The sequence below is a fragment of the Crocodylus porosus genome, unplaced genomic scaffold (assembly GCF_001723895.1).
Source record: "Crocodylus porosus isolate Cpor-Errol unplaced genomic scaffold, CroPor_comp1, whole genome shotgun sequence".
Lineage (NCBI taxonomy): Eukaryota > Metazoa > Chordata > Crocodylia > Crocodylidae > Crocodylus > Crocodylus porosus.
The window spans coordinates 24,494,335-24,513,393 of record NW_017728916.1 but is presented as its reverse complement, the minus strand read 5'-3'; the positions used below and the strand labels follow the sequence as shown (position 1 = coordinate 24,513,393).

At 39.5% G+C, this 19,059-nt stretch overlaps 1 protein-coding gene across 1 annotated transcript in view; it reads right to left on the bottom strand.

Annotated features, from left to right (window-relative positions):
• The window catches only part of BRWD3 (bromodomain and WD repeat domain containing 3), a 103,451-nt gene that overhangs the window by 54,214 nt on the left and 30,178 nt on the right, over positions 1 to 19,059 (bottom strand). The window contains exons 10-17 of the mRNA XM_019536493.1: positions 18,527 to 18,597; positions 16,515 to 16,615; positions 12,784 to 12,824; positions 7,939 to 8,043; positions 5,386 to 5,539; positions 4,745 to 4,879; positions 3,622 to 3,750; positions 525 to 750 (exon numbers count right to left, since the gene is read on the bottom strand). Coding sequence (XP_019392038.1) covers positions 525 to 750; positions 3,622 to 3,750; positions 4,745 to 4,879; positions 5,386 to 5,539; positions 7,939 to 8,043; positions 12,784 to 12,824; positions 16,515 to 16,615; positions 18,527 to 18,597 — 962 coding nt within the window. The remainder of the gene's footprint in view (positions 1 to 524; positions 751 to 3,621; positions 3,751 to 4,744; positions 4,880 to 5,385; positions 5,540 to 7,938; positions 8,044 to 12,783; positions 12,825 to 16,514; positions 16,616 to 18,526; positions 18,598 to 19,059) is intronic.

The following is a 19,059-nucleotide window of genomic DNA, read 5'->3' as shown; positions in this document are numbered from 1 at the left end:
TGAATTTAGGCTAATTGAGACTAAATTTGATGCCTGCAAATGCAGGCATCAAATTTAGGCACAATTAGTTAAAGCACATTAATGCACGTGTAGACACAACCCAGCACAATCTTTAGAACCTGGTCTGCCCAACACATGGCAGGATTGCAGGGACTTCGCATTAACTTTATTGCCAAGTGCCCTAACTTTAATGCCCAATCCCTGCACATGAAGACACGTACCAAAAATTATTTAATGTACATTAAATTTAGTCACGCTTAAATGAACATGTATACACGTCCATGGTGAACCAAAGACACCTAGCCCACCGATGTCTGATTGCTACAGTTTCTTCATCAGACTCCAACTCTGTCTGTGGTTTTGAGATAATCTACCCTACAGATTTCCATTGCTTCCTTCATATTGTAATTCACTCCTCCCATATTAAAATTGGACTCAAGATTATGATTTCAGAAATTATTACAGTTATTTTCTCTAACGTTGCTCTATATCATTCAGATACGTAAGAATTTTAGAAAACATACCATTAGCCACATATCCTAGCTGAGGAATGAGTTGCTCATCCTTACAATTCTCCCGTCCTGGCACCAAACGTTGATATCTTGTGGGATGAGGATTTCCATCCACATCCACCAAGAATGGGGGAGGCATGAGATGTGGAGCCTGTTGAGTCTGTTCATCTAGCACATAGTTATTCGCATCACGAATCAGTGGTCGATAATCCGTATGGAAGAACATTTGATCTGGAATCTACATGAAAATAAATTTAGTAATAGATCCCACTTAGCAGTCTGTTTATTTTAGAAATGCTTCAACCTATCTCTATTCTGGGAGCCATCTTGTGACAAAAAACAGATTCCCAACATAAATATGTTCTAGCCTCAAGAATCTATCCTCAAAGAAAACTTCTGCACAGATCAAAATTCAGCAGCACAATATGCCCAAGAAAATTAGAAACAGGAATATGTGTCTTGTACACCCTCTTTACAAGCCCTCTCTTTGGAGGACTCAAAGAACGGTGTTGCATTCACTCCTCTTGTGCCAGAGATCTGCCACAATGAAGAGGACAGGGTAGAGTTGCATCTTATACAGATCAGAGATGCATAAATGAAGAGGAGATATCAAGAAGCAAACAAAATGTTTACATGGAGAGAATGGCGAGTGGGAAAAAGAATGAAGAGCCCTGGCACCAAGAGGATTTCAGAAAACCAAAGTCTCACACTCCCAGTAAAACATGGCTGTTACAGACTAGATAAAATAACTATTCTATTATAAAAGCCTTAGTCTGTCTGTTCATAATGCTTTATTCGCAATCTGATGGGCTGTCTCTGCAGCCAGTCAGAGTGCCTTATACAGTCAGAGACAGAACTGGAGTGCCACCAAGACAGTGGGGACTGAGGGGTTGGAGGGCAGAAGGGAACAGGAAGGAGAGAGTGGGTTACCGGTGGCTGCGCCCCACCACAGCCACCATTGCCACTGCCAAAGTGGCAGGGGGGAGGCAGGGAGTAGCCCTGGCCCCAGCCCAAAGCAGCACGGGGAAGGTGGGAAACAGCTCTGGCCCCAGCCTCAGCCCAAAATGGCAGGGGGAAGAGGGGAACAGTCCATGCCCCAGCCCTGGCTGTGGCCCAAAGCAGTTGGGGGGGGGCGGAGGGGAACAGCCCTGGCCCCAGCCCAAAGGGGGTGGGGGGAGGGAAGGGCCTCTGTCCCCACTCCACACACCCCCCGCCCGCGATTCTTGATGGGCAATTTGCTAGTTAGTAAATATTATTGCTACTATTAATATCCCAGACTCTACCTGACTAATTACAAAGGTCTTGTTTCATTTAGGGTTAGCTATTGTTTGCAACAGAACTAAAGGCATACACACCAGTTCAGACTGTCATGAGATTTTCTGTGCTTCACAGGGGTTTGGGATAGGACAAATTCAGCATCATCTGAGCTAAAGATTCCTTTTAAAGCTATGTGCTTGGGAGGATTCAGGACGGCACGCGTGCTGCCTGCTCTCTGCCTGAATTCTGCAGAGGCTCTTTTGGAAGTTTTGCCTCAAGATCTAGAGTTCTGGTTTCAAGTGCTTTACAAGCTATGAAGAAACTGTTTTTTACCAGTATTTGCAAAGAACTAGCATTAAGTAGAAGGAAGAGAAAAAGTTGTAATAATTGTAAAAATTTTAATAAACAGGATAATATAATAACGATTCATGCTTGTCAACTATCTCCTGAACAATTGTTTGGCGCGATCAAAGGAAATTTGTTTATACCATTTTCATTTTTGCATAATTACTTTTGAATAGTGCTAAAAAACATGTCACATTGGTGGAGTGGATGTGAAGGTAGGGCATTACTGGTGCAGTGTGGAGTGTGGGGGCTGAGACAAACAAAGACTAACATATTAGTGTTCTGCATTTACAGATGCTACTTCTTGCTGACTCCACACACAAGTATGGTAGGACAAAGTCTAACACCTTCTCTTTGCTAATGCAAAACTCAGGCTTAAGTCAGTTTCAGTCTGGCCTACACTCAAACACCGAGCCTAATTCCAGACAATTCCCTCCAACATCTTCACGTGCCAATAGAATTCTAAGCTACTACCTTAACTTACCTGTCACTAAGGCCCAAAGACCAAGGTCAATTATGTCACCATAAGGCTACCAATTCCTCTAACATGGTATCTGGGCATTACCAAAGCATACTGCCAAGCACATCACTGAAATGACCCGTACTTAAATCACCAAGGTACACCATCCTCAAATCACTAAGAGCTCTTCCAACTTGCTCCCAACTCTCCATTATTGAAAACATTGTCTAGTACTCTGAGTACAAATGAAGCACATGCAGTAAATGCTGCAATCCATACGTAGAACACAATTTTAAAAAAACCCCAAAACAACAAAACATTTCCATAGTCCTTCATAAATACTCATTATGTATTTAATAAACCTTTAATAAACCACTTTCAGTGGCCATTACCAGCTCCAGAGGGTAAAGTTAAGGTTGCGGAGCAGGAATAGAGTGTTGCCTTAATCCTTATTTTCTTATTTTCAAGTATTATTTAACTGATTAAGGTTTTTTGGACATTTAATTATAGAAGCACATGTAATAGTAGCAGATTTTTCAGATGCATGAAGGCATAATCTTGAATAACTATATAGTCTATTTTCTACTCACTTTGCACATGAAAACTTACAAAAAAACTTTTCTTACATTTGACAGAATAAGACAGAGACTAACCACCTACTTTGGAAAGAAAGAACTTACAGTGAATTTGAAATATTAATATCAACAGGCCTTAAACCTCTCCTTGTTCCTTCCTTAAGTTGGTTGCAGACCTTCTTTTGTGTTTTGTAGAAAAATACAAGCAATGTTTTCCTTACTAGGTTAAATTAAAGGTATAAAAAGCTTATACTATTTTCTTTTTTTATGTCATCCCCTAAACTCATTCCTCAAGATTTGCTGTTAGATATTTAAAGCACATGTAACATTTTGATTTAAATAATGAGTGACTATCACACAATCCAGTTATCATTTAAAGTTCATCAGGAAAAAAGTACAAAGCCACAACATAAACACTTCTAACATAAAATCAGCACAAGATGCAGAAGCTTTTCAAATGCAGCCAACCCACCTTTTCATAATATTTATTGCATCCAAAACCAAATAATAGCAGATGTCCATGTGAATCTGTGCAAGCAAAATGCTGTCCATCTGGTGAGAATTTGCAATCAAAAACAGCACCATGGCCTTGGCCCTCAATCTACAATGTGGGAACACAGAATGTCCATTTTAAAATTATTTTTTCTCTTTGACACAACCTTCAATATTAAGATTCCATCTGTCCCACTTTGTAAAACTTGTAGCAAAGTAGTAGCTCTGCCTCTAAATTTCAGTTCAACATAAATTCCCATTTTATATCGATATGATGGATTTTCACTATTTTTTCCACTTTGCTATCTTTAACCTTTACTATTCAGTTAAGTTTCAACTTAAGACTTTAGGAAAGGTAGAAAGTTAATGGCAATGCTGTTAAGCTTTCTTTTGAAAAAGCTGATCAACAAAACTTCAATACCTTTATGTTCTGCAAATTCAAGAGATTTTTGAAAGACTTTCTATAATTTTAAAATACACACAACAAACAATGCAGATTTGTTACACTCAGGCATCTTCCCAAATCCTGTTATAAACACTGGTCACAATGGGTGCATTCCCATGAGCGTGCACATACGGGGCACACATTTCCTGTGGGACAAATAGCAGTGGCACAAATATGTGCCACTGCTATTTGTCCCCAAGCATGCCCCTGCACATGCATTTGGCATGTAGCAAAAGTACCCAGGTGGGGTAGAAGCTGGCCCCAGCAGCTTTACTTGGGTTCCTGGGGCAGCAGTGGTACTGAGCCGGTCGCTCAGAGCCTGGAAAGCAGCCAGAGCACGGCTCTGATGGGCCAGGTTTTGGTTTCTGGCAGCGCATGCTGCTGCCATGTGCCCTGAGCTGCTTTTTTTAGCAGCAGGTTTGTTTTGTTTTGTTTTGTTTTTTAACACTGGGGTCTCCCACTGTCAAAAAAAACCCTGCCATGCTGCAAATTAGCAGTATGACGCATAGGTACACATGCACCATGTGCAGTTCGTGGTGCCACAAACTGCACATGCGCACTGCTCGTGGAGACACACCCAGTGAGTTTATCACTGGGGTCACTTCTGTCCTGACATCCAAGTTTGTTCAAACATGAAAATATTCCTAACCATTCTTACCATGTTAAAGTAATTGCGAATTTTGGTTCCTTTGTCAATATCCCAAACAAAAATATTCCCATCGTGACCTGCAGAAAGTATGATCCTTTGGTCAAATGGATGAGCTTCCAAGACAAAAACTTCATCATCATGGCCCTGTGATGAAAGCAAAGCAAAGGAAACTAAAATTTCTATGTAATAGTTCCCTGCACAGCTAAATATTTAGTTCCTAGTCCTCTTGACTCAATCATATACAGTGGCTGATTTTATTAAATATAGTCATCCTCATATCAATGGACTGCCAACAATGATCAGATATACAGCTGGACACAGCTACCCCAGGCATCCATCTTAGTGCCAATAAAGAGAGCAGCTTCAGCTTCCTACTCTTGGGGTTGGTTCTATTCTAGTTATGGCCACTAGAGATGTCTATGTTAGCTAGGAATCACCAGGGCACAGCACAACTTCAAGTAATTTCCCTGTGACCTTGTTTTAAAGAAGGATATATCATGGGAAAAGAAAAGCATGCAGCTGGCCTGCTTCAGCAATGAACTGTTCCTCAATGTTGTTAAGTATGGCACAATTTAGCCCTTAATCATTCCTCATCATATGCTGATATAAAGCTACAGTCCTTTAAAATTATTCACTGTAATTTTACTTACCGATAAACTATGAAGAAGCTGCCCTGTGGATGAGTTCCACACTTTCAAAAGGAAGTTGTTAACTGCTGTAATGACAGTGCTATCATATCGATCCCAAGCCACCATAGTAACCTTTAGCTTAGTTATCTTGTCCTCCCCAGATGCCACGCTGTTCCTGAAGGAATTCGAAATTGAAAGACTAAAAGTAATACCGCAACATCTATACAGCAAAACCTATCAGCAGAAATTTGATCTGAAATTAATTACTGTCACACTACTGTATAAAGGGAAATGAACTGTGACTACAGATGAAAACAAATGGTTGCTCATGCAGTCATGGTATGCGCTTTGTGGAAGCAAAAGCAGGGCACAGAAAATATTCTATGCTATTGCAACTTACATTGAAGTGCTTCTACTTTCTCTGAAAAGGAAGAAATAATTTCTCTTCCTGTTGTTCATAAATGAACATTCTAATTTTTCCACATATTTTCCTGGAAGTGAGCGGTTTTCTTTTTCTTATCTAATCTCTCATATAAGGTATTAAAGTCCAAATGGGTACAACCTAAATTATATTTAGATAGCTATTTTATTAAAAACAAAACTATGTAAGATACATATAGATATATTGCAATAGCCTGGGGAAATGTATGAAATTGCCTTATGGGTCTTTCCGATCTCCATTTTCTATGAATGTGTGTGTTCAAATGCATGACACTTACTGAAATCCTTTGAACACACACACAAAAAAAATAATATAATGCTACAAACAGATGTTATTTCTGTCACAGGCTCAGCTGTGCTGGGATGTTTCCTGGTACACCTGATGGACTAGTGGGTACAGACACTGCCTGGAGCCGTCATCCTGCAGGATCAGGTTCTTACTGCTCCTGGGGCTTTGGGGACCTGATTCTACAGGACAAGAGACCTGCGTACCAGGCCCCAACCTGGGGCAAAGTACCTGTAAGCATGGAATGGGGAACCTGTGCTAGAAATATGGGTTTTTACAGCTCTGCACTGTGAAACGTGCACCTTGAAATCCCCCTGCCTGGGACTACTGGAGAGCACAGGCAGCCCCATGCTGCAGAAATCATGCCATAACTGAACAGAAGTCTGCCACGATAAAGTGGCACAAACTACTAATAATAATCATCAAGCTCACATTCTTGGTCATTTGGGGTGCAAGGATGTCTGTTCATTCGTATTTTGCGCTACCATAAAAATGTTTCTGGCGCAACAATGGTAACATCTGTTCGCAGTTTAAATAATTGAAGAGCTAACAAGAACTTCAAATCTTAGAAAGCTACTGGGGAAAAATGCTGAGAAACAACTGAAAAAATATTCTGATAGTCTTACAACTAAGTTGGACCTTGGGATGAAACCATGAAATTCCAAAATATGTTTTAAATGGACATGGTAAGGAGGAAAAATAAAGGGACAGCACTCCCAGCTTTTCCTTTTTTGTTGCCATTTAACTGCAACTAGAAAAAGGAATTTAAAAAATGTCATCACATGCATTTTTACTAGGATATAACCTACCGAAATTCAGCATTGTAAGTGTATTTTTGCAGATCTTCTGTACTCATATTACTGACTGGGTGACTCACACAAAATAACTGAATTAGTATAAACAAGCGTGTCTATAATACAACTATGAAGATAATCACACACAAGATATGTGTTCATTTATTTTTGTCAACTTTAGATTTAAAATGCCAATATTGTGCCAGAATCAATGTGCCAGGGCATATTTTTGTAAAAAATAAAGAAATCCTAGAAATTTCAGGGCACATCATGCCAGCTGATAATAGACCTTTTGCTGAGAGGTAAGAGAAACATTTATTCTGTAGTGCTGGAGTGCTGTTGTAGCCTTGAAAGTCTAGAGTGAAGAATGCACTGCATCAAAAGCTTGTCCAAATGTATCCCAACCATGCAGCTGGTCTAATAAAAGGTATCACCCAGACAAACCCTTGTCTCTCACTTCATCTGTACATTTTTTAAAATGTGCAGGTAAGTCTAGAAGTGAGGTTTTAGTACAGAATCTTTCTAAGAGATTAACTTAATTCAACATTTTGCCTTCTTCTATAAAACAGGACTTGCCAACCAGAGAAAGAAGAAAACTGCAGAAACAATGTTAACGTCTTAATTTTGATATTAAAATCTGCAACAAACTTTTGTCATGTAATGGACAAGGCCATCTAATTTTCAATGTATGTATATACTACAGGAAAACTTAATTTTTAATTACTTGTAAAGGGGAGAGGCAACTGCTGCTCAAAAGCATACGCAAGTTATTAGGATGTTAAACCTATATGCTCCTGCAGCAGTTCTCTAAATTGCTGCAACTTTAACCCAAAATGAAACAGGGTTAAAGCTGCAATGGTTTTGCTACAGGAGTGTGTAGAGGTAAGAGTTAGAGCCTAACACATCCTATAGAACATTTGACATAGCTATAATTTGTCATGTCTAGCAACACCCTGAAACTAACATATGAGAATGCAGTTTTAAAGCACGTTAGCTGATAGAACATGTTGTTCTTATGCATAAGTGAGGTTATAATATACAGTACTCTTTTACCCTGTCATTTTAGTAGCCATATCCAGGACTATACTCTTCCAGTCCTGCTGCTGATAGTGCCATACTCTTGCTGTTCCATCTCTGCTCCCACTGACAAATCTTAAGCTGTAGACAAACATGAGGGGGAAAAAAGTTGTAATTTTGAAGGTAAACCACTGTGTCTTTTGGTCTGATCACCATTTGTGCCTCCCAAGCCTTTTTCTATGGAGTCCTCCCTTCTTAGTAAGGGTTTGTCACTTAAGGATTGGCCAGTTTCTTAACAGACAATTTCTGGAAGTAAGTGGTGGACTGTGGGGTACGGCATTCACCTAGGTCTTCATGAAAGTTCACCAAGATCACTGTTTTTATGCCACTGTACAATAAAATACATCTATATTTCTTGCTTAAACCTGTGCACCCAAGTATGTGTGTTTTTAGTCCAGAAACTTTATTTGCCTTTCTGGTAAATTACTGTCAAAGAAAACTGGCAGCGATACAACTAGCATGCCAGTAGCAAAGCCATTCAAACTGGCATCAAAGCCAGATATTAAAATTTTTACAGTACCTATTCCATGTATTGTTTGTGCATCTTTGATCCAGAGAGTATCATTATAAGACAATGAGGTTTCAATCTTGTATAAGATATTGTACAATACAATACAGTTTATATACCACAACATTAATTACATTTAGTTATAGCTAGCAGATGGTCTTGAAGTGAATTCAGTGTTATAATTCATATATTCTGCACGTTTTTAAGTGATAGTCATAGATCCCTTGAGACGCTCATAAGGGCAGCAGGAGATAAAAAGATACATGTCCAGATTCTGTTATACATTTAATGGATTAAAATGGGGGAGAGGGGAGAAGCATGCCAAATTTGATGACAAGTAACTAGCTTTCTCTGCAAGCTGAATGTTTACATGTTGTATGTAAAAAGTTCAACATTAGCAGTATAACATAACCTACATAAAAATGTTACAATCATCAATTAAACATTCTTCTTGCGATGGTAAAATAATATCCTAGTTTGCACAGTTTATGCAATTGAAGTGCAACTTTTTTTTTTTACTCATCCAACATATCTTCACCCACGGCTACCCTTGTCTATACATTTTGTTTTAATAAATCATCTTACTTTTTTTAAATCTGGTTTTCCCATAACAGATGAAACACAAACCATGCCAGGTAGCTATGTAGCTTACTTCTACCCAATTTTATTTCAAAGACTTTTTACTTATACCTCTAACTTAAAAAGGGGGCTTCTCATTTTATATTAAAAGTCTTGATCTCAGTTATACCGACATTTCAGCACTTAACTGACTTACCATATTGTTCCAACTATAAGTCGACACTGAATAAAAGTCAACCCCATGTTTTTAGGTTCAATTTTAGGAAACACTGTACAATGAATAGACATTGATCACCATAGATTAAAATTTGAACAGCTTCTGCCCTTACAAAATCCCACAGGAGAATCAAGTAACAGAAGGAAAGGACTCAAAGGATTATATATAAAAATACTACAAAAAACTGTACCAAAAACTGTTCTTACCATAAGCACAGAACTACTGCAAATACAGAAGTCAAGACTGTTGGGGTCCTGATCAGGTAAACACCCTCTGCTCCCCCAGTATAGAGTCAAAGGCAATTTTTTGGGTTGTTCGGACAGAAAATGAAGAGTAGACTTAATCAGAACAATGCAGCATAATTTTCAATGGGATGTGTGCTCCCTACAACACTTATATCAGCTCTATACTTTCAAAGGCCTTGCAACAGTAATACTGGTATAATATACTGACCAAAAAATTATGCGGATAAAAACTACACAATCAAATCTACACGGTTTATTATATGGTTTATCCCACCAAGTGAAGCAAACATCTACCCTAGTAGTGCTCAATCTCTGGACCACAGGGCTCTCCCAACAGGTCCAGAATTCAGCAGTCAGGGACAGGTGCTAGCACAAATTACTGCAGCATCCACAGCTGTCACTGCTCCCTAATCACCAAATTTCCAGACCCGTGAGCTGGATGACACACCCCACATGGGGTGTCTCTAGCACGCAGGGTCACTCAGTGGCTGGATCCAGTGTGACCAGGTCAGCGTACTGGGGTCACTCTATGGCCAGATCCTGCATGTGGAGCCTGGCCAGCTCATGGGGTTGCTCGGTAGCCAGATCCAGTGTGGGCCCCATGCTGGATCAGGCCCATGGACTAACCTTGACTATGGGATCCAGCCCACAGATGGGCCTCAAGCCACTCATCCTGCCTATGGGAGTCCAAAAGGTTGGCCAACAGTAATCTACAATATTGACTTTTGTCAGAGCAATTGTGTTTTGGTCATTAATTAATGTGCGTTACACCCCTAAGTACTAAAGCTACTCCAGCAGAAGACAGGAGTGTAGACCTGGCATTAGACACTTCTGAAAATCCCACCAAGGGGTATTTGATTAAATCAGGGCATTCCGGCTCATTCCTCTTTGTCTTCTGATGTGAAAGGTCTTGCAGGATAGAGTACCATGTTTGCTTGAAGCCAAGATGATGTTTTTTCCCCCCCTCTAGTGAGCATGGGGGGAAAAAAATAGGCCTCATTTTAGAGTCAAGTACTGGCCTGGGACAGGTAGCAGCTCAGCTCCAGCTCTGATCCGGGTTTGGGGCTGAAGCTAGAGCTGAGCTGCTGCCTGACCCAGGACGGGATGGCTCATTTGGCTGGGGAGAAGGCAAGTGGCCAGGGGGAGCAGGGGAGACCATGAGGTGAAGGGGACCTGCAGCCTGTTCCCCCTCTGCTTGTCCCCCATGCCTACCCACCCACCCTCTGTCCATACCTTCAGCCTGCCCCTGTAAATTTCTATATTTTCTTTTTGTAAGGGCCAGACATATTGCCAGAGGTAAGCAAATAAGTATGAATAATAAAGCACACAAGAGAAGTGACAGCCAAGATATTAAGGTTTTATAATCTGGCCCTGCAACTGGCTTTCCACAGGTGAAACCAGTAAAAGGATAAGGGTTTAGAGAGTAGGTGGTATATATACACAAGTACCTCATCTAGTGTAATACAATTCTAAGTTCTGTAACTCACAGTTCCTACCATATACCACACAGGCTCAGTGGGAACTATTTCAAACTAGGGAACATTAACACTACTGCACTTCATTCATATATGGCATTAATGACGCTTCGTGCCTGAAATGTCAATCAATGAATCAATCTATGAATCTAAGTCCAATGACTTTTAAGGGAGAAATACCTCAAAAATGTGGTTAACATTACTCCAACAAAGTACACAGGATCTATATTCTTGTGAAAAAGCTCAATTGCAATATTGCCTTACTGGATATTACAAACAGAATATTTGAAAGCACTGGGACTGGAAGCATAAAAAACAGAACTCAATGTTGCTGAACTCAAGGACAAGGAAAGGCCTTTCTGCTTAGTCAAGCCATTTTCCAAAGACAGAAGAAATCATGCATTAAAGATTTAAGTTAGGTAGTGCCATGTGGATATCCTGATTTTTCTGTAACAATATTAGTGCTATGCTGTAAGAAAGCACTTTACATTATGCCAGTCAATTTTTTAATTTTATCTGATGCAAATTTTGCTAGTGGCCTATCCACATTATATTAAAGGTATTTTATATTAAAAATACATTTTAATATAGAAAAGGGATCCATTTTATATTAAAACAGATATAATCCAGTAAACTGTCATCTTAATCTCAATATCCTGCTTAAAGAAGGGAAAATGAGTACATGGTGGAATAAAGATAGAAAAAAAGAGAGAAAATCATCTTTTCAGTCCTTTTGGTACTGTAAATACAGTAATACAGCAGATTGTATTAATAGGGAGCTGAACAGAGTGCACACTTCCCCTGATATCAAACAATTCTTCATTGTTCCCAACTATTTGCCAAGAAGAGACAGAACAAGCATTGGGTGAAGGTGAAGGACACAGGTAGCCTCCCCTTTTGGATCTCATTGTAGAAACTGAGAAAAATATAGTCCTGAACTTATGAACTACCTAAATCATTACCATACTCTTTTCCCTCTCTCCCTCTGCTGGGTCTGCAGGCATGGCAAAAGTGTCTCATGAAACTGTTTGTCAGAGCTGGCTGTGTTCAGTAACTATACTCTCCTGTGCTTCTAAGAGCACCACATGTCATTGTGCCTGCTTTCCTAAGGAAAAAGTTTCCTCCAAAAAGATACCAGCCCACACTGAAAACACCATACACCTGGGCCAACCTACATATCTTTAAACTTTCTCTAATATGATTTAAGTCAGAACTAACAATCTATACTCCATGTTTTGACCACATGCAAGTTTCGTGAAGTAGTTATTCGTAAGAAGGAATTATTCAGAAACTTGAGTTCAGTGTTCCTATTCTGGCTAAAAGTACAGACATGCTACCAATCCTACTAGACACAAATCACGTATCATTCCTATTCAAGTCAATAATAAAATATTCAGCATCTGCAAATTCATCAGGTACTACAGTAGGAGCCTGGCTTGTTTGGGCCGAGTGCATATTTTATGATCTTTTAAAAATCTTAGGTGGGGCCAAAATCTAACATGTCTATTTGTGTTGAACAGCATATACTGTACAAGTAACCCCATTGTAGGCAACAGGGCTATTTGTGAAGAAGCTCCTAAATAAGAGTGAAGTCCTTAATCTGTTTTTTCTAAAGAACTTTGAAAAAAAAAGTAAGAAATTAGTCACAGCATATCGTTGGTGACTAAGACAGAGGACAGTGTCCAGACTCACAAATGTGTCACTGACTTGACATGTTATCTTGAAAAGTTAAGAGTTCTTTGGCAAATTAGCTTGCAGTGACATTCATACTGGAAAAATTCCAGAATACCTGCTTACCTGTCACCATTGTTACAGAACTGAACTGCAACCACTTTGTCCTAAAAAGAAGCAGAAAGTATTCTTTAAGTTTAAAATCTTTGCAATTAATGCTTTAAGATGAACTTTCAATTGGTCAAATTACATCTTTACATGTTTTTTCCTATAAAATTCAAGAATAAAAAAAAATTAAGCATTTGGAGTTAAATTTTCCCCAGAACAAACATATAGGGCAGAACTTTATGATGTCAAAGGGACCATGTGCTGCTCAAGAAGACAGATTCTGGGGCTAGGGACAGAAGTTGCACATAAACTGGTTTAAGTGATCAGAAACTGGTTTAAACCTGTAACAAAACATAAGTTCACTCTCATAAACCAGTTTCAAAACGGCTGAAACTGGTTTAAGATAAACTTGGTTGAATGTTGTATCAGACTTCACTGATTTGGGTCAAATTGGCTTACAGAACTTCTGTCCCAGACACCTTCCTGGTTTAAGCTAAATCAATCCCCCAGCATCCCAGCATGCTTTCCAGCCCTGGGCTGGACTGTGCTGTCTGCTCAAGAGAGCAAGGCTGGCTTCGGCCCTCTGCATTCTAGCTGGAGCAGGGGTGGGGGCACGGCCAGATGCCAGCTTGGCATGACTCCCTGAGGCAAAGGGGGTAGGGAGAGGATTTATCCCCCTCTCCCCCTGGGACCCCAATCAGGGTCTGCCTGGCCAGCGCACAGCAGCCCATCAGGGCCCTATCCCCACCAGTTCTTTAACAACTGCATGTCAAAACAACTGCCTGCAAAGCAAAGGTAGCTAACACCTTGCTAAAACATTAACCCAAGAGCCATCCAGACTGCAATACGGGGCTAACAACTTTGACTGTTTCTCAGTTATTAACCCACCTACCTAGCAGAACGTGTTTTACTTTCCAGAGACTTGCTGGAAGAAAGGACAAGATATGACCCTTCTTAAGGAGAAGACTACCCCCTCCCACCTCTGGCAGAAACTAAAGCATGCAGTTGATAAACGCCATGAGCGAGTAGGAAGAGGCTGGGAAACCAGACTGGTCCCCTGCCACCTGTGAGCACAGGGCCAAACCCTGCAGGACCAGGCTTAGAGGTGGAAGGTGTTTGCAAAGACCTCGCACAATTATCACACCTATGTGCTAGAGATGGAGGTAAGGGAACAGGAGATGGTCACAGACATCTTGAGGGCTGCAGACCGCTTGACCAAAGAAGGAAGAGAGCTACATTTACATTATAAAGCAGAGCCTGTAAATGGTGGGACTACCCCTAAACAAAGCCTTTCTGAATACCTGTCTGTAAGGAGATGCTCTGCCCTTAGGATTATCTAAGACTTATGCAAGGCTTTCTCTTGTCTTTTTCAGTTTACATTCCATTTTAAGCTAAACTAAGTTGTGTGTGCTCTCACTGTGTTTCACTGGGCTGTGTCTTAGCTTACGCAAAGATTTTGGGTTGTCCTTTGTTGCGTGCTTGAGGTTGCAAACTGCTGTGATCAATATGTGCTCGTTTCAGAGAAAGGACTCCTCCCCACCCCACCACCCATAGACCCCAGCTGGCATCTGGTGTGGGCTAGGGAGGAGATTTAAACCCCCACCCTCCAATGGGCTGGGGCCTGGTCATGCCTCCTTCACTCCAGTAGGGAGAGATGAAAACTTTTTTGAGGGCTTTCTCCCCTCCCCTTTGGCAGTGGCTGGCAGCAGTGCTCTAGTACTCCCTGGCTTCTGGCTTGAGCCACCGCAGGCGTATGACTGCATTTCCCGATTCAAAAGTAGACAAGGTTCTTTTGGTAAATTTTTTAAAACCCAAAAGCTTGCTAAGAAGAATTTTTCCAACTATTCGAGTTGGTCTAATAAAAGACACCAGATTTACCAAAAGAACCTTGCCTGCCTATGTCCTTAGACCAACACAGCTACAACCTAAAACCCAGATTCAGAATTGAATCTCTGTCCATTTGTTAATCGGTTCAATCTGTGCAGCTTAGACTAACCTAAAAAGATTGAATCAATTCCGGCTCAGGTGTTTTTAATGTTGATCCCTAGCAGTTAATGTTCCTATTCAGGCTCCCTTTGAAGAAGGGATGTGCTGCCAAAAATGGTGGTATAAGTTAGCCTGCCAGAAACTGTGTAAGCAGAGGCAAGACATTTATTATAAACATATAGCTGAAAGAACCAACTGCCCTTCCCAGCTACCAAGAACTAGGGAGTGCCAATTCCCAGGGAGGATACAGAAGGTTGCATTTTAACTCAAAACCATTAGGACAGGCTTGCAATTTTTGAACCTATTATTAAAAGGTTAAATTATTTTCTTGAGAAAAAATATTTGGCAAATTCCAGCCTTAATTCTATTTTAAATTGTTCAGAACCTGACATACATTGTTTTTTACACTGTATTCATGAATATTTAAGCTTATCACAAAATGAATTTGTCACACGTATTTGCTATTCAATATAACCACTAGATGACTGGTCATTTTAGTTATACGGTATTGTTTCTGGTCCCTGACTGTTAAAAATGTGAGAGTATGTGTGGAAGGAATGGGGGAAAAGGAAGAGAAAGAACACATGATGACGTTCCTGATCTTCTATTTTCAGACAGTGTCTGACAGCAGTCTGTGGAATCCAAAAAAGCAAAATTGGGAGGATTAAGAAATTACAGTTAGAAAAATCACTCTTACACTTGTAAATTAAGTTATGGAAAAGGAGGTCACTGTGTTCTGTGAAATCATTTTTAGATTCACTTTTTTTGAGAATAGCCTCTTTTATTAACCAATTCGATTGAATCAGTCACTCCAAATTTCCAAAGGAGTCCAAGTGAGAGGGCTCCCAACTCCCACTGAAATTCAGTGAGCATTGAGCACCTGTTCCCCTCAGGCCACAGTCTTATTCCTAATGATGTTATTTAAATGAAAAGCACAACTATTCAGCTGCATTGATAAATGACTCAGGTTCCTCACAAGCAACAGCTCTATCCATGTTTTTGTAAAACTCGCCATCAATAAACTTACAGGGAACCTATTATGTTAAAAGACATGATCTACATGCCAAGTCTATTGACTGCATTTAATAACAAAGGAAAGGTATGGTGCCAAGTTAATAATTCCTATTTTTTCTATCAGTTCTCTTCAAAATTAACAAAATTCACAATTGAATTTCTTGAGATTCTGATATAGATAAATATTGTCAAAATTTGTGTGCATCTTTCACATTCTTAAAAAAATCCTAAAAATTTAGTATAATCTTACTTTATTTCAACTAAAACCAAAAGGAGTTTTTAAATTGTCTTTTCTCACTGTGTTTTGACTTTTGGAATTCACATATTAAGACCAGAATTATCCCATTCTGTTCTCATTAAAGGGGTTTCTGGACAATATCAGCAAAGTCAGCTATTTATAATAGAATTAAAGGGAGAGAAGGAAGTCTGGAAACCTTGTTTGGTTCTTTGCTCTGCCAAAGACTTTTCATAAAACTGTGGACACATTTCCTTAACCATCCCTATGCCTCAGTTCCCCATTTATAAAATGGGATAACAGCACTTCCCCACCTCACAGAAATATGATGAGGTACATGCATTAATTTTTCTTCAGACACTACAGTAATCTAGACACATACACACACACGCGCGCGCACGCACGCGTATCTAAGACAGACAGAAAATAAGTGAAATAGGATATGCAAGACAAAACCTAAATGGCTGGGTAAGTTAAAAATGGAAAAAGATTTAATTTCCCATTCTTCTCTTACCGTATGGGACTCTAACTCAGCAATTTTCTCTGGAGATTCCAAGCCCAAATAATATATTCTTATCACATGATCAGTGCTACCTGTTGCAATGAACATGCCACCTGAAAAAAACAGTATTTTCTGTAAGAAAAAGCCACCAAAGAGTTACAGACTTCGACCATGTCTTACGGTTAAGGCATCATAATTACCAGATTTACACTGAGGATTTTCACTGGAATAGAACTTGTTTATAAAAAAAATAACATTGGCTTCTTTTTTAAATCAACCCCTTCTGGGACTAGGTGGGATTCAACATAATTCCTGCACTTTCATATTACCTCTAGTTACATAATCACTTATTTTTTCTGTGGGGCTCCAGCCTCAGTCAGTGTATGAGATGGATGGGCCCCAACTTTTCCTTTCAATGCACAAAAAAAAAAAAATCACTGCATTTATTTTTCACCATAACATCTTCATACAGCAACTGAGCCTGCTCTAGCCTTGGGCTACAAGAGTGAAGCTGGGTTTTCTCAGTTAATGAACAGCTATTCAATATTTTGTTTTATGCCTCATTACTTGCTATTAATATGGTATGGGCCACACAAGAAACAAAAGGGCATAAAATAAAATATTGGAAAGCTGTTCATTAAGTGAGAAAACCCACCTTCACTCCTGTACCCCAAGGCTGGAACAGGTTCAGTTCCTCTCTGAGGATGTCACTGTGAGAAAAAAGAAAAGAAACCACGTAACACAGAAACTTGGATAAATGTCACAAATAAAAAAGCAGCAGGAGATACAGGTCAAGGGAACCCTGATTTTCCCGTTTGGAAATGGATTTTACAATACAAGTTGAAAAATCAATTATTCAAATCAAGACCGCATGGGCATGCCCAGAAAAGTGCACATGTGCGCTTTGCAGCACCTTGAAACCACATGCAACACACGTGAAAGGGAAAATTAGATACTGGGAACTCCTGCCATCTAGAAAAAAAAAATGCAGCAAAAAAGCAAGGCGGGGCACGTGGCTGCAACATATGCCACCTGAAACTGGAGCCTGGCAAGCCAGAGCCATATTCCAGCTGCTGGCCAGGCTCTGAGCTCCCAGATTGCCCTGCGTGGGATAGGGGAGGCTAGGGCCAGCATGTGAGCTGGTCCCAGCAGCCTTACCTCGGGTCTTGGGGCCTCCCAGAGCTGCAGCAGTGGCAATCTGCCACATGCCAGAGTGCACAGGCATGCCTGGACAAAAGTAGCAGTGGCACTTGTGCCGCTGCTATTTGTCCCTGGGGAAATGCACATTCTCGCTTGTGGGGATGCAGTCAATTTAGACAGATGCTTTGATAAAAACTTAAGCATTATATACCAAGTTTCTTTTTTTTTCCTGAAACATGCAACTACTAGAAAATCCAGAAATGGATTCAAGTGTACATAAAGCTTTATAGCACTGCCAGCATTAGAAAAAGGTTCTAAATTGTAATACTTTATAGAATGCTGTGGTAAGAGTTTATAATATTATAAAAAGAAATTTAAAAGGATACAGTTTCTAAAGAAAAATTCATTGCAAGTGAAACAAATATCTGACTGGAGACTTCAAAATCTGGCCATAAAAATTAACACTTCCCAATTACAACATCCTTTCTTTTCTCTACTAGCATCTAAAGAAGACAAAACAGATCTTTCCTTCTAGATTTTCTATTGAAGAATTAGCCTCACTGAGCATACAAATGCCCATTAATTGTGTATTTAATTTTTTTTCAAAAAAAATTCTTTAATTGCAAGTAAACCTTATTCTACAGAATATCTAAGTACACCTAAATACATAATCTGTACATTTGTCTGGGATGGTTTAGCCAGGGATGATCCAGCCTTGAGCAGGGGTCCTTCCAGCCCTATTTTCCTATGATTCTGTATCTTCTTTATGACAGCTTCTTGTACCAGAAAGAGCTGATATTTTATTGTATTTAAAGATTACTAAGAACGATAAACTTGTTACCAAAATTAGTTACTCATGAAAAACTTTTAACTCCTATACATACCAGAACTGAAAGATGAACAAGATATCTGAACGCCAGGTCGTGATCTTTCAGCAAATTTCACAGGACGATCCCTAAATGCAAGAGTACAACATTTTTATTTTTCATTGCTTTACCTTAATACAACTTGAGAAGAGCAGTGTCGTTATTACACAGTGATTGAAGTTAAGAGTCATTTTTAAATTCCTTTATTTCAGGATATACACCTTGGAAGTTTATCATCATTTAAATACATTTTAAAATTAATTTTATTAACTCTCTCTATTTTTATGACTTAAAAAGACTATTTAACCTATTTAATATTTTGTTCGCATTCAACAACTCAAACATATTTAAAATAGAAACTGTGAAGTCACTAATTAGTTTATAATACTATCAAACCCAAACACTCATTAAACATCAAATTCTAACTACAGATGTGGGCAGACAAGGTTCTTTGGGTGAATCTGATATCTTTTATTAGATCAACTTAAATAGTTGGAAAACCATTTTTAAGCAAGATTTTGGCTTCAAAAACCTTTCGTCAGGCTAAGGAA